Genomic DNA, 16,186 nt, shown 5'->3' with positions numbered 1-16,186 from the left:
TCGCATGACTGGAATGTAAAAATTGCTGGTTATAAATTGTTAGGAAGGAAAGAGTGGTAAAAGGAATGGAGGAGGTAGAGCTCTATATTAAAGATAAAATTTCCAGTGCTACAGGAACTGAACCCAGGGGGCTAGGATAATCTCCATCTGAGGATGTTGAAATAATTGGTACATGAAAATGCAGGTTTAGAAGAATCTGTACATCACTATTTTAAAGAAAAGTGGGGAAAAAATTGTGCAGGCTACTTGACCCAGGGATTTTAGGACAGTTTTCTGAGAAAGCACTCATTGCATGGCAACAAATAGGTTTTATCAAAGGTATGGGTTTATAAAAGGTAAATCATTTACCAAGATGAATCACTTTGCAGACAAGGGTAATGGATTAGACCCAGTCTCTGTGGATTTGCAAAAAAAGATTTGGTGGAATGTCCCAGTGAAAATCCTTTCCAGAAGAGCTGCAGAGAGTGGGGAGGATGGTAAGAACAGAGGGAGAGGCAGGCAGGCTCCACACTGGGGAGCACTGAGCAGCCTGAGCTCCAGGCTGCACAGAAGGCCCAGGGCACAGAGATGTCCCACTGGTGGGGATCAAGTGACAATGACAGAGCTCTGACATCACACACCATTGACCACTTCCATGATTCCAGAACAAAAAGGCTTAACAGACAAAAAATAAATACTCCTTCCTGCAGAGCTCCCTGCCAGGGAATGTTGAGAAGGCCAAAACTGGGAATTGCATGAATCCAAAGAGCAAACCTTCATTCCTGTTACTGACAGGATGATTTTAGAGCAATCCCTGAATTGCTGCTGCAGTTCTGGTGTGACAAGGGGAGTGCAGGAGCAGAATCACCCTGTGCCCACCCCTTTGCTCTTCCCTAAATATCTGCCACTGGCTTCCCAAAATATCTGTCACTGGAGACAACACCAAGACAGTGGAGCAGGGAGACCTTTTGCATCAACCTGTGTAGCAGATTTACTTTATTTTATTGTCATTGGGATAAATAAATTGTAAACTGACTAAAAAACAGTCTTACAAGGAGACCATGGCAAGTAATACAAAAGGGAGAATTACCCCAATAGAGACCAGATGTTTCTAGCTGTCCTCAAATTTGCTTTTGGGACTGATTCTGTTATAGCTGGGATTAGCAATCTAGGGGGAAAAAGAGCTAAGGACACAATTTGTGTAATCAAAAACATAAAGGTGAGATGAATCCTGCAGCCAGCCCATGGCCATTGGCAAACACAGGTGTCTGTGCCCAGACTGATCAACATCCTGACTGCAGAGGAGAGCAGGGAGCACTCCTTGGGAGGTCACACTGCTCCTCCTGTGGGATCAGCTGAGCCCTGGGATTATGTGTTTGCCTCACTGGCCAAAAGAGAATCTGTCTAAGACACTGCAATTCCCAACACACAAGTTTTAATTTGAAGAGAATAATCCTGCTTTGAACGCGCCTCTTACGTACATGCCACACAAAATCTGGGAATATTGGCATTACAGAGGAGAGATTTTTCTGCATAACTGACAATGTGAGCTGGCCTGATAGAGTTGTAAGAGCAGCATTACATTTTAAAGAAGGTTAAAAGCACCAGCTGCCAAGGCCTAAAGCTCTGTGAGGTCACAGGTTGGGGGCCAATATTTGTCTGGGGGTGGGGGTCTGGGAGCTGCCAAGTGCTGTGGCATAAAAAAGAGATTATTCTGGGGAAAAATCAGCACCACAGGCAACACCAGTGTGTTTTGTAAATGCCATGGTGCATGGGTATGGTAAGAAAAAGGGGAAGGTGAAAGAGGTGCAGTGGGATTTCCAAGGTAGTTAAGGAAAAGAGAATCTCCTTCAAGAAAAGAAAGCTGGTGTTCTGCAGTGTACCAGACTGAAGAGCTAGAGGGGATGCAGTGATATCTTACACATGTGGATAAAGAAAATCTAATTACTTAATTCATAACTGAGGGGGGAAAGTGACAATCCAAGGACAGGTCCCACAGAGTGTGTCTGGACCTCACCTCCACAGAGGGCAGTATGAGCAAAGGAAACCCAGGGGCTGAAATGGAGCCTTCCAAAGTGCCAGGAAGAGCTGCAGGAGAGAAGAGGAGTGTTTCTGGCATGAGAAAGCTTGGAGTGAGTCCTGCATAGCTGATGTGTTGGTGGTTTAGGAGGTCTGGGAGGAGCCCTCTTGCCTCCCTGGCTCACACGGTGCCTGCTCCGTGACGCCCCTGCCCTGGGGGGGCTGCTGGGCACCAGTGGGAGCCAGGGAAAAAATAGCTGCTGACTGGGTGCCCATCACGTTTTCTGGAGGTTTTAATGCCTTCTCTAATCTAAAGCAGCAGAAATTGGCTCCAGGTGGAGGCAGTGTGTGAGGAGGCTGCTCTGCCACTGCTGACATTATTACAGCTGCTCAGGATCTAATTGGTATGGCTGCTCATGCACTGAACATTAAACTGATGATCTAATTTGGGATCAGAAGGGAAATCTCCCTCAGGCTAGATATCAGGGAGAGTAACAAATTTTTGCCTTCCTTTACAGCATGGGAAGGATCCATTGCAGAAAAGCACTTGTGAACTCCTCCTAACAAATCCCTGGTATTTTGCTTTCAGGATGAGATAGGTCTGGCCATAGGAATTTACAGATTTATTCTTGTTCCTCATGAGAACTCTTGCTCCCTTCCTGTGGTACATGATAGCAGTGATTTCTGTGGTGGTGATTGCTTTATTGCAGACATTCAGGTTTTTATAGCATGTTGGGGATATTTTGTGTCTGCGGTGCTCTGGGAGTTTTGGATTTTAGGTCCTCCTGATCCTGCTGGGCAGACTAGCTGTGTGAACATCTATCATCCATAAAACATGGACATAAAGTCCCTGCAGGCTGAGCCTCATAACAGAGCAAAGGAAGGGACCAGGCAGCTAACTACTCCTTATTAGATATGTTACTGTTCTTCATGAGTGTTTGAATGTGCCTGTTCTCAGCCATTTAACCCAGTAGCCTTAAAGGAAACATCTGAGGAGTTCTGGTAGCTCCTTGTAAATGGGATAAACTTCAAAGTGCTGGAAGATTAACACACAGGTCCCAGATTTCAAAGGGAACTGAGATGCCTTACCCCAGTGTCAGTACAAAATATGAACAGCTGCTTTCAGGGCTGAGGAAATATAGAAGGGATGGAAGATCAATCACTGTGTATCCCCGTGGGTTTTAAATTACACCAGACTCAATCCTGATGTTAAAACTTTCCTTATGTGGGGTTAGGAGAACTGGCTGACTGGCAGATCTCACAACTGGGATGCACAGTTTGTTGTGGTTTAACAGCTGATAATTAAGTGCTGCTCAGCCCCTCAGTCACTCCTGCCCCAGAGGGCTGGGGAGGAGAGCCAGAGAAAAAAAAACACCAGGGGGTTGAGATAAGAAAAGCTTAATAAATAGAATACAACAACAAGAAGTAATAAAAATAGAGAAAAGGGGAGAGAGAGGACTAAACCCTCCCACAGTGTTGCACAGTGCAGCTGCTCACTGCTGCCCAGCCCAGCCCAAAGCAGTGACTGGCAGCTCCCAGCACACTCACCCCAACTGACACACTGAGCATCACATTCTAAGGTCTGGAATATTCCTCTGGCCAGCTCAGGTCAGCTGTCCTGGCCATGCCCCCTTCTGCTTTTTGTGCACCTCCTCAGTGGCAGAGCATGAGGCACTGCAAAGCCCTTGATGTGGGCAACACCCAAAGCACCTCTGTGTTATCAGCACTGTTCTCATCCTGAAGCCAGCACTCAGCCCTGGACCTGCTGCAGGAACCAAATTGACTCTGTTCCTGCTGAAACCAGGATGGCAGGGAAGAGGGCTGCTGAAACCCGAACCCTCTGTAAGTCACAAATTGGTGTGACATCAGTGCTCTTGTTGCTGAACCACAAGGCAATATCAACCTTTGCTGATCTAGCTTAGGAAGGAATACAAAAGCCAGTGAGCAATAAGAAGCAGATGTAATTACTGTGGAATGACATGGCTTGTTTCTACATGTTTCTAGTCACAGGCAAACAAATCCACTTTCCTGAGTTCCACCTTCCATTTGGCTACAAAAAGGACTCAAACCATGCTCACAATGTGGAAAATCAGTTGAGAGGTAGAGACATTTCACCGTGCTTAGACTCACTAGGTTTGGAGAGCCCAAAAAACCTCACCATTCAACATGATTTCACTGTGCATCACCCAGGCAGACAAAAAACATGAATGAGAATTTGTTTCAAAGTTATTGGGTACATGCTTGGGAATAAGGTTCACAAGAGGAAATGCAAGCACAACTTTTTTCACTTGATTTCAAAAACTGGATATTCATTTCCAGTGTGCTGAAGTTCACTTCCTTTAAAAGTCATAGAGAAAAGGTTAAAGTTACCTGTTTCCATACCCCAAGCCAGGGGTTCCTGCCTGGAAAGACAGGAAATCTCAACCCAAAGAGCAGCCAGGGCAGGCACAGGAGGGTGGGAGAAGGAAAGACTTCATACAGTGAGGGACATACAGCAGCTACATCCTCTGTGAAGAGTGTTGGGATTTGTCTTTCCCAGTTTTTTGGATGTCTCAGGGATCCTGGACTGACAATATCTAGTTTATTTTGGCATACATATTTATATTGGCTCAGGGTCAGCACTGTGTGTCACCCCTGGGATGAGCAGGTGAAACCCTCCCCTTCCCATTCTACAGCTTCAAGCGCTTAAATCAACTCAGAGCTCCTTGATTTAATGAAGTCAGCTCTAATTTGACACCAAAATCATTGAAAACCTCTCTCAGCACTGCCGTTCCCCCGATTTTCACAATCACTTGGAAACCCAAACTCCTTCCCAGCTCTCCAAATGATGGATGTGTGTACACATCCTCCAGGTCTTACCAAGATAATCAGCTGAATCTTGTGACTTGGCTGGCTTTCAATTAGACATGATTTGAGAGCAGCCCGTGGAGATGTTTGCTTTGAGATGCTGGGGAAGATTTTTCACATCAGGGAGAGTTGCAGCCTGGAACAAGCAGTTGCCATGGCATAGTCCCAGCAGCAGCAGCAGCATTCCCAGCTCTGCCCACACTCCCTGCCCTGCCCAGCCCTTCCCTGCTCCAACCCCCCAGGAGGGAACCCCACCGTGGGAATGGGACCTCTGGGGTAAAATTAGCAACATTCCTTTGGGAATGTGCAAACTGAGAAGTGCATGCCTGAAATGGAAAAGTGGGAAGCTTTTACATTTTCCCTCTTGGAGACGTAGGAAGTTGGAAGGGATTGGGTTTGCTGAAGGAGAACAGCAGCACAACATTCAGGTTTGAAAGCAAACCCAAAGGCAGTACAGGCTGTGAGTAATCCCTGAGAAATTGGGCAAATTCTCAAGATATTTAGAGGTAGAAGAAACGTTGATGGGCAGCAGCAATGAGTGGCAGCTGTCAGAGGAAGAGAAAATAATTATCTGCATAGTTCAAGACTTATTTTTGTGCAATTCTGTGTGAGCTTGTTTATTTTCCAGAAGAAAATATTGCTCCAGCAAAATCAACAGGGTCAGCTGGCAAATGATGATTTTACAGATTAACACTCAATTTTTCATTAGGGGAAAAAAAAGTCAATTAAGTGCTCTGAGATGACTTTAAACAAAGTTTGAATATTTCAGTTGGTAATTAACCTGATACAACTCAGTTTGAGTGAGCCTATTAACCTGTATTTTCCCTCATGTAGTACTTTTTTTCACTAAAGTTGTACTGGAGTCCTCAGCCTTGTCTAGGCTGGGATCCCTTGAGGGTTATGTCTTTTTTTAGACAAATTCAATGATTTTACTCTCAGTAGATAATGTGGGATCTCATCAGAATCACATGACTCCAGATATAATTGGAGAGATAAAGATGTGTTAGGGCCTAGTGAGAAAAAAGGGGACCTTGTCTGTCGTAGGCTGGGAGCCAGGGTGTTACTAAAGGGGAATGTTGTTTAAAAGAAATTTAATCATTTAAATTTCCATCATAACTGCACTTTTGAACTCGTAAAATTTTATGCAGAGTAAGTGGATACAGACAGCTTTTCTTTCTTCTTCTTCTTTTTTTTTTTTTTGCAAGATGAAGAGCAGAGTTATAACAGAGTTCAGCCAGAACTACCAGATTTCTTTTTTAAGTCAATTTTTTAAACTTGAATATTTTCAAACTGTGTCATTGCAAGACACACAAAGTAGGATTTTTCAGGGTTGTTTTTATTTTGCTGCTGTCATTATTGATCACGCATTTACCCCTGGCTCAGAGAGGAAAGAACTCGGCAATGCAGGACCAATAAATAGGACCCAGAACATCAAATTCTCCTCTTTGCTTTGACAACAGCCGTATTAGAAACAGAATATTGTTTTGAAGTGCTTTTTTGGTGTTTTTTCTGCCTTCTTCCTCATTTCCAGTCTCAACCACCAGGCTCCTGGCCTGTGTGAGCAAACAAAGCACACCTTTTAGGTGGAAGAAGGAGTAGAGTATGGCTTTCCCAAAGGCTTAAAGGCAGAGGGTACACAGGGCTTGGATCAATGTCTGTGTGCTGGAGTTCAGACCCAATTTCTGTGCACCTAGACCTGCTTTCAGCTGCCCTGTGCAGCTCTCTAATTCCATGTGCCCAGGAGGAATTCCACACTGGGAGCCCCAGCCAGGTATGTCTGGTGTACCCACAAGGTGGGCAGGGCAGGGCCCTGGAGCCAGCAAACCATGGGACCTGGTGGTTCTTTAGGACCTGTCTGTCTCGATTTTCTGGCAGGATTGAACTTGGGGGAACTTGGGCTTTCTTTCAGTGAGGAGCTGAGCTCTGAGCTCTGCCTTGGTGTGAGGATGTGCCTCCAGCAGAGTCCCAGCTGGCCCTGTGTGTGTGACACTGACCCTTCAGTGGGGCAGGTGATGGAGCACCCCACTTTGTGGGGAAAGGGAGGTGTCTGGGGACTCCCACCCACCATGGGTGACCCTCCACCCTGTGCAGCTCTGGCCAGCGGTGCCTCCTCCCCTCCCTGCTCTCTGCAGCTCACCCTGCCCCAGGCAGGCTCTGCCCCAGCGGGCTGGCCCTGCACAGCCTTCTGCATCTTCCTCACACTGTGCCTGCCCTGCACAGCCTTCTGCATCATCCTCACACTGTGCCTGCCCTGCACAGCCTTCTGCATCTTCCTCACACTGTGCCTGCCCTGCACAGCCTTCTGCATCTTCCTCACACTGTGCCTGCCCTGCACAGCCTTCTGCATCATCCTCACACTGTGCCTGCCCTGCACAGCCTTCTGCATCTTCCTCACACTGTGCCTGCCCTGCACAGCCTTCTGCATCATCCTCACACTGTGCCCGCCCTGCACAACCTTCTGCATCTTCCTCACACTGTGCCTGCCCTGCACAGCCTTCTGCATCTTCCTCACACAGTCTGACATTGCACACAGGAGGCAGTTCCCATGATGAGAATGTGCTCAGGCTTGGAAAGGTTGGGAGCTCAGGGCTCCCCAGCATGTTGTGAGCAGGAAGGAGGAGAAGGAGTGTGGGCCTCAAGCTGCAAGCAAGACACAGAGATCACCTTCTGATACTGCCACAACTTCCTCTGTGTCCCTGGCACTGATGGATCAACTCCACACCTTCCTCTGTTTCCTGAGACCACACAGCAGCCCAAAGCTGAGCTCTCTTCAGTACACACTGTCTTGGAGCTGGAAAGCATTCACCCTGCAGAGCTGAGGGAGCTTCCCCAGCTGCAGGGGATGGGAGAAGTCCCAGAGAGTTTGTCTGAGAGGATGCTGAGAATGTCCCAGGAAGCTTAAAGAAGTCACAGGGAATTCTTTTTCCTTCACCTGGTTGCTGCTGGGCTCTTCCCATCCAGGCTGGACACAAGCACACACATGTGCAAGCCTGACACTGATGTCTCTGACCACACGGACCCTCAGTGAGAGCTGTGCCTTGATCAGCACCCACAGAAACATCCCCCCCAAGCACCAAACTTGTTCGTCTTCCTCCTCTGCCTGTCCAGCTCTGCAGATCCTGCTGGAACACCTCCACTGTTTTCCCACTGCACATGCATGGGGACATCCCACTGGTGGTCCCTCAGATATTTTCATGGGCTCTGCATCTATTACCCACACAGCCTCAAGACTCTTCCCCACCCACCAGCTCAGTCTTTCCAGATGTGTCTCCTCCCACTCTCTGGCTGCTCCAGTTTGAAACTCCCCAGCAAGTTACGAACACTCATAGACATGCACACATACAGAATTACATTAATTAATTAGGATTAATTAGCCACAGATAAATTTTGGACTCTAGCTATTTCCCAGTCCTGCAGATCCCTGTGACATGTGCCCTCCTTGGGAAGGCCAGCAGAGGCACAGCAGAGCCCCTGCAGGGTCAGTGGGATTAGGAGGAGTGCATTTACAAGGACTTGCACAGGTGATGTCTGTACCTCACCCTTGGGAAGCCACAGCAGGAGCTGGTGCCAAGTGCTTTGCCCATAGCTGCTTAGGTGTTGGTCAGCCCTCTCTGCTCAGCCTCCAGCAGCTCCTGTCACTGCTGAGCTCCACAGAGCCCCATGTGCACTGCTCATGGCCACTGCTCCTGTGGGGAAATGCAGAGAATTCCAGCCAGCTCCCACCTCTTCTTTCTGCTTCAGTGAAGCGCAGGAGAGGTCACTCCTTGGCTTTCTTCTCTGTCAGGATCACAGCTACAAACAGGGGAAGGCAGGGCTCTCAGGGGATGAATCCCCAAGACTCTTCTTGTTGCTTCTCTGAACAGTCTTTTGTATATTCTCTAAAGACTCTCCAGGAGCCTGGTTAGGGGGAGAAGATGCATCTGGAAAAGGACAGCACAGCAGGATAAACTCTGCCAAGTCTAAAATTAAACTTAAGAGGGCTTAAGAGATCAGTTATACAAGATACCCAAAAATAACTTAGAATAAATCCTAAGAGGAACAGTGAAAGCACTGCTGACATCTTCAGTTCTCAGCGAGATGCATGTCTGCATGTGCAAGTGTGACTGTGCTTTATAAATACCACCAGTGGCTGCCATTGAAAATGGAAGAGGGTTTTCCAGTGCTCCAGCAGCAAGAACAACAAAGGAAGAGTCAGGAACTGCTTGTGCCGTTCTTACCATGACCTTCAGCAGCAAGCCAGGCAGAATCAGCCATTGAAAGTGAGGTGACATCAGGCTCTTCTCTGTCTCCAGCTATGGAGCATAGCTTTTTGCTATGGCTCCTAAAGGACTTTTTCTGGACACTCCAGCATTTTGTGTCCATGTTATTTAAACTGGAGACCTCACCACGGGGAGAGATGGTGTTTTGGGCAAGCTGAGTTTGAGGGAGGAAGAGGATGCTCATTCCTCCCAGCAGCCTGTGACCACCCTCTCCTCTGTCCTGCAGACAAACACTGGTCAGTCAGAGACTCTGTCCCCTGCCAGGTGGCTGAAAGGCACCACCAGCTCTCAGAGCAGCCTCTGCAGTTTTTCCAGTAGCAAGGGCCATTCCCCTTTGCCTTTCTTGGGATAACATTCTGGAGAACCAGGTATTTGTTAAAGGTTTCCAGTAATATAGCTTTGGATTCACAGTAACACAAGTGAGGGATGATCAGTGAGAGACAGCTTGAAGTCAGGTTCAAATAAAACTGTGATAAAAGTAATAACTTACATCTGACAAAAAACCCACAAAAACCAGACCCAAACCACAGATCCATATGGCTAGAATGAAAAATCCTGCTTAATCTGCTTATATCAAGGCCAAATCTAGAGGTCACTCTCCCTGTATTCCCTTGATTTTATGTCAATAAAATTCCTGGAAAACCTCATACCCTAAAACTCAGAGGCTCTGAATGAGAATGTTGCACCTTAGTATCTTTCATAGTCCACTTACTTATCTGGATTTCTTGGTCAGGAACCTAAAGTAAAGAATCTGGGGGAGCTGGGCTTGTTCATGTCCCTACAAACAGACAAAGGGTGACTGCACTGATGCCAGAGCAGCTACAGAAGTTTGGATTTGGTATAAGGAAACACTTCTCCAGAAGTGGACCAGAGTAGGAAAAACATCTCTTAGTGACATCTGTGTGCCAGTAAGGGATGAGTATCACCATCCCTTGGAGCATTTCAGAATTTGGGTGGGGAAAATCAAGGTCCTGCATTGAGCAGGAAATGTGCAGGGCTGGTAATTTCTGTGATCCAGCAGTTGTCTTTCCATCTGTTTCCCCCCTAAACTCCTTCTACCCAGATACAGCCTGCCCTGCTCACCCCTTTGGAAACAGAGATGGTGCTTTGGCAAACCAAGTGTCACTTTCTTTTCTTGGCTGTCCTCTGGACTCACAGAGTAGAAATCCTTCCCCTGGACATACCAAAATGTGCATGTCAGTGTCAAGTGAACCTTTTCTTTTACAGCTACTTATACAATGGACTACGTACACATCACCTCTCAGTGTATTTAGCATGGATTTATAACTGCAAAAAGTAAATAAAAAATAGCAATAATAGCATTATAGTAATAGATTCTTTTGTCAGCACAGCTATCATTTGAATGATTGCATTTATCTCAATCTTGCCAGCAAAGACACCAGAAAGGGGAACACTTTATATTGCTTTTTATGTATACTGAATTACAAATAAGAAAAAAAATACACTGACTTCACCATCACTGTGGCATTTCACTGTTTATTCTTTTTTAATGGCTCACCTTTCCTAAATTAGTCTTTTGAACTTTGTAATTAAAAATGAGCAAAGCTAATTAAAAAACAAACAGCCTAGTCCTATAGCTGCCTTTGCATTAATTAAAGTCTTAAAGGGCAAAATGGACTTTATTCCATGACCTCTGGCAGCTGTGCCAGCACACCTTGGAGCACATTATGTCAAAAGGAACACATACACTTGGTGGAGGGGTGCACCCAGGGCACAGGAATTATTTTATCATCTTTGGTTACCTGAAGAAGTAAAAACAAAGGTCAAAGCATCCACCCTAAGATACATTTCCTGTTCAGAAACTCCTCAAGAATTCCTGCAAGGGCAAGGTGGTGTCCTAAACAGAGAGAATTTAATTTACAGTGGAGCACAGGGAGGGGCAGAGGGTGTGATGCTCACAGCAAGGCATTTTCCTGCTTTTTAAACTTTTTTTTTTTAAAAAAAATTTACATTTCCTTAGCTTCTTTGTGCTTCAGGTTTTGTCCCAGTCATGTGTGTCACATCTGTGTATGGAGAGCTCTGTGCCTGTGGCAGTGCCCCAGCACTGGGAGGTTTGGTCACCCTGGGTGGGGCACAGGCATTGCCTGGTGATGAGGATGGCAAAGGGGTGGGTGAGAGAGGCCCCTGCCCTGCCAGTGCCACCTGCTGAGGTGTTTGTCCCTGTGTCACCCTAGCCACAGCCCAGCACTGCTCCCATCACTGCCCAGGCTCGGGCAGCAAGGAAGGATTCCCTGCAGTGCCTGTAACCCACACTCCTGAGCCAGGGCTGCAACCCCGAGGGAGCTCCAGCCCTTGGGCACAGGGTGGGGAGGCACAGGGGAATGTCTGTCCCCAGGGTGAGACAGCCCTGGACAGACTGGGGTGGCAGTGAGGGCAGGAATGACAGAGCTCCAGCCCTTGGGCACAGGGGTTTGGGCAGGGTGGAGGCTCAGGGGTTTGTGCCCCAGGGTAGCCCCAGGTCCTGGACAGACTGGGGTGGGAGTGAGGGCAGGAACCCCAGGCACAGAGAGGAGGCAGAGCGACACCAACCCACTTCTGTCTCCTAAAATAATCCTTTTCTTTTAAAGGTGAAAAATGTCGAAGTTTTATTGACCTTGCCCCGGCTTCTGAAAAAGGTAAGAGGACACAGCCAAGGCTTCTTCCCTCCCATCTTACAGATGGCATCAGTGTTGTGCCTTGTGGGACCTGAGTGCCAGGGGAAGCAGGATCCCCCAGCACACAGGGCCCCACATGTTAATAACCCACATCCATGTTACACACAACCAGCTGGAACAAGCACCAAGGCTTGTTTGCTCACTTTGTGCAGGTCTGTCATTTATTTGATCCTAACTCAGATGGCTTTTTTCAAGAAAAATATTTATTTGTATTGTAACAGACATTTTCCTTCCTCCTCTAGTGAGGAAGGAAATGCTGCATGGTGTCCTCAGTTCATGAAGACATTTATGGTCAGAAAAATACAGTCACAGTAGCAAAACATCTCTTTGTGAGAAGGAATCATCCAGATGCTTCTTTGGTTGGTTTACCCTTGTGAAAAGTTATATATTCAAGTGCACGGAAGCAGGTTGCAACCATTTTCCTCACCCTGGTATTGAAGTTTTATTGATTATTGAGATTTCTTTCATTTTCAGAAGCAATTTACCTCACTTTTGAAAATCTATAAGGGGGAAAAAATGCTCAGTAGAGCTCAATTAAAGTGAACTGAGCCCATCCTGGTCCCAGCTGACGAGATGCCCCATATATTTTGTCAGATCACTTGAGACAATCCCAAAACCTTTTGGGCACAGGGTGCCTTCCTCAGGCTTGGTGGAGCAGCAGTAAGTGGTGTAAGGAACAATTTTCCTTAATTTGCCTGAATTGCTGATCCACTGGAAAACGGGAAGAAAGGCAATTACTGCTAATAAAGCAGGGGGATATTGCAGGGAGAGAAACAGCCACAGAGCCTCTGTGAAATTCATTGTAAGCAAACCAAATAAATTATGCACATAAGGGAAGAACAAGCCTGGGTTTAGTGTCACTAATGGGCTCCCAGTTAAATCTCACACACACAAATGGGACCTTGGGGCACAAAGGCTCTTATGAAACCAGCAGCTCAACACTCAGCAGCCTCCAGAAAACAAACTCTGTGCTAGAAAACATGACAAAATGACTCAGTGATGCCTTTTTGGGCTATCTAAAAACAGTGGCCAGACAAAATTAAGGGAATAAAAAGCAGTTCTATTTATTGAAAAGCCTTCAGGTATATTTAGGGCAGACAAAGCTCCCCAGGTGTCACACCCAAATTCACACTTTTATAAATTTGGGCCATTTCCATATTGGGGTTTAATCTTCCAATTACAGCTGCAGGTAATGAAGTCATTTACCCCAAATTTGCTCCCCCCAACTCACTTTTGTTTCCATCTCTCAGGCCTGAGGCAGTGAGGTGTCCTTGATTGCCAGGCCTGGAGAGGAATTGTTGTGTCTGCCCAAAATGGGAGAGCAGCAGCTCACACTGTGTGTGGAGTTTAGGGTTATACACATTGCAGAATTACAAATACATGAAAAAATACAAATACATGAAAACTGCAGGATTACAAATATATGAAAAATAGAAAAGTTAAATCCTAAGGCATTACCAGGAGCAGAGTATAGAGCCACAGAGCTGAAAGCTGCACTTTCCTGTAACACACTGGGGTACTTTGTGCTTTTTAGTGCAGCTCCCAGAACAGCAGCGAGGATCTCAAAGTTCCAGAAAGTTCCATCTGCGGATGGGAGTAGGACTGGTCCTGAAGGAGACACACAGGAGAGGAGAGAGAATGGACAGGGACAGGGGTGGGAGAGGAGCTGGAAGGCAGCTGGGAAGGGAATCTCCCTGCCTTCCCTCCCCAGGGCTGTGGGCACAGCAAGCCCCTCCAGAGACAGAGCAGAGCTGGCACAAGGTGCCTGCTCTAAAGGGGGTGCTTTTCTGCTTTATCCCCTTCTCTGGAACTTCATTATGGTGCAGAATGCTTGGTGGCATCACCCACACACTTTCCAAAACAGCATTTAGTGCTTTACTTTCAGGATTTCTTTTGGTTGTGTGAAATGCTGTCAGCATTTTTTTTTTCCAGGAGAATTTTAGAGTTGCTGCATGATGTCAGTGCATATTTCTAGATAATTCTATTTTTCTTTTTTTGAGGAAGGAAGGCTCCTTCTGTGTAGTGTTATAAAGAAAATTCTATCTATTTCAGAATACTTTCCATGGAGTTCTAAGGCATATTGACACAAAGAGAGGGGAATGCTTTGTCAGAGATGGAAAGTGCTGACCATCAGAACCATAAACAAAACCAGGATAAATTCCACAACTGTACATCAAGCTGGACATTGCAACATGGTTAATCTGAAATTTTCACCATCAGTCTTGTACTCTCCAGAGCTACTTTCACCACATGTGAAGAGAAAATTGATGCCTGATTTACTTTCACTGAACAATTCTTTAATGTCTTGATTTCATCTGCTCTTTTCCAGTTAGAAGGAATTTCCCATTCCTTTAATTTCTTCATCCCCTCACTCAGCATTTATTTTAATGGGCAGAAGCTTATCAACTACTCAGTTCCAGCCAGTCCAAGTCAGTGAGAAAGGATGAAATTCAGTGAATAGCAAATTTGAGTTCAGTTCAAACATTGTGGTTATCACAGGCAATCATGTAACTGGGAAATTTGGGGCTAAACTTAGCTTCACAATGAGACTGAAAGTTATTCACTTTCTGTACATATTCTTAGCATCACTTACCACCAAAAAGTGGTTGTTTATCTGAAATGTCTCTGCAATTTTGTTTATCTGAAATGTCTCTGCAATGTCTCTCCATTTCTGCAGCTGAGCACTCAGGTTTCCCAAAGTTTTCCTTTTAGTTGGTTATCCCTGGCCCAAAGAGGATCCCTGTCTGACCAACTTCTAAGCTAAACAGAGGCTCCTGAAGCCCATGTCTTTTTCTGAGCACATCATCTTTCACTTTTAAGACACAACTTTTAAGACATGCTAAGAACACACTCAGTGTAGTTGCACAACCCATCTTTGCTTCAGTCCACCACAAATTAACAGCAAGGTGGTGTTAAACTCCTACAGATTATTTAAAACCCTCTGATACAGAAAAAGAACTACCATAAAAACTCACAGTAAATAAAACCATCCATGATGAGGTCTAGTCACATCCTCACCACAAACCTTGCATTCATAAATGAAAATTCTTACAGTAAAAATCTAATACTTTATGGTTGAGCTTCCTATCTTTATGCATTGGTGCTGATCTCCAGTGTAGCTGGAAAATGCATCTCTGATCAGTTATTGTACCCTTGTCATATATCTCACCAATGACATCTACTAAAAGGAGGCAGCAAAATTTGGGGCAAACAGACCCACAGTATGGTATAAATAAGCATTTCCAACCCACACTAGGAGAGCTTTTTCCTGCATTTAAGGCAGCTGCCAGCAATCTGTCAGAACCTCATAAGCCTAACATTGAATTTATTAGCTGTTGCTGGTTCTTAGTGCCAAAGCTGCTTAGCAAAATCAGCTTCATGATGGTAGATATTAACTGCAAAAAAAACCACATTTTCCTATGAGAGTTTACATTTGCTATTGATAAAAATGATAGAGCAATAGCTGGTTACAGTGGCCAGGCTTTTAATGGGCTCTCACTGAGCAGATGTTTGGGCCCACAAAGTGCTCTAATTTTCACTCCAGACGTGAGCAGTAAGACAGCAAATATTTCCAAAAGGAGTTGGAAGGGAGCTGTCAAAGTAGGCTGGACCTGATATTTCAGTTCTCAGTTTTTTCTGGGATATTCTCCACAGAACTTAATCAAAGTTTTGTTGCTGCTGAATATTTTGCTGCCTGAGGAAGAAAAGGGTGATTGATTCAGTAAGGGACAGGCACTTCTGTCCCTGTTGTGGTGCCCCACCAGGACACTGAGGCTGGCACACTCCTCACCACACTCCTCCTCCTTCCATGGCACATTCTGTCATCCCTTTCCCATGGCCTCAAATCTGTGCCCAAGAAAAATCCCCAGAGGCCACAGAAGATACATTCAACAGGAAGAAACCAAGACCAAAAATTCTGGAAAAAGTGGTTTTAAAAGTAGTTTTAAAAGTTGTGAAGAAGGGGAACCATGACACCACAATAGAGAGCAAAAGGTCCCATCAATGATCAGATAAATGGCTTCAGTGACACTGTAACACCACAGCTGGACACACCACAGGTGTTCCTCCCCCTGCTCTGTGGGGATTGCAGCTCCTGCATCCTTCTCTGCATGCATCACTGCCAGCTCTCAGCCAGAGGGTGAGCCCAGCCCAGGGCAAGAGAAATCAGCTGGAAGCAGCACTTGTGCTGGAAGCATTTTGAGGAAGAGCAGGGCTTTGCAGGAAATGTGCCCCCAGCAGTTTCTGGGATGGTGCTGGTGGGGGCTGGGACTTTGCAAGCACCTGGAGTGCCCAGAGCTGGAGATGAGGAGCTCTTCCCCTGTGGGGAAGTGCTGCAGGAACAGTTTCAAACGTCAGTGCTGGCTCAGAGCTTTGAGATGGCCACACAAACACAGGGCAGGATTCCCA

General features: G+C 46.0%; 1 protein-coding gene across 3 annotated transcripts in view; it reads left to right on the top strand.

The window, feature by feature from the left end:
• GSG1L (GSG1 like) overlaps positions 1-16,186 on the top strand; it is a 55,403-nt gene that overhangs the window by 5,058 nt on the left and 34,159 nt on the right. For all 3 annotated transcript variants that reach the window (XR_010348121.1, XM_064390473.1, XM_064390474.1), the window contains exon 2: positions 11,693-11,740. Coding sequence is in view for 2 of the 3 variants with exons in the window: in XM_064390473.1 (XP_064246543.1) it covers positions 11,693-11,740 (48 nt within the window). In the remaining variant the exon portion in view is untranslated. The remainder of the gene's footprint in view (positions 1-11,692; positions 11,741-16,186) is intronic.

Source organism: Passer domesticus, chromosome 15 (genome assembly GCF_036417665.1).
Source record: "Passer domesticus isolate bPasDom1 chromosome 15, bPasDom1.hap1, whole genome shotgun sequence".
Lineage (NCBI taxonomy): Eukaryota > Metazoa > Chordata > Aves > Passeriformes > Passeridae > Passer > Passer domesticus.
This window is presented reverse-complemented; position numbering and strand designations above follow the sequence as displayed.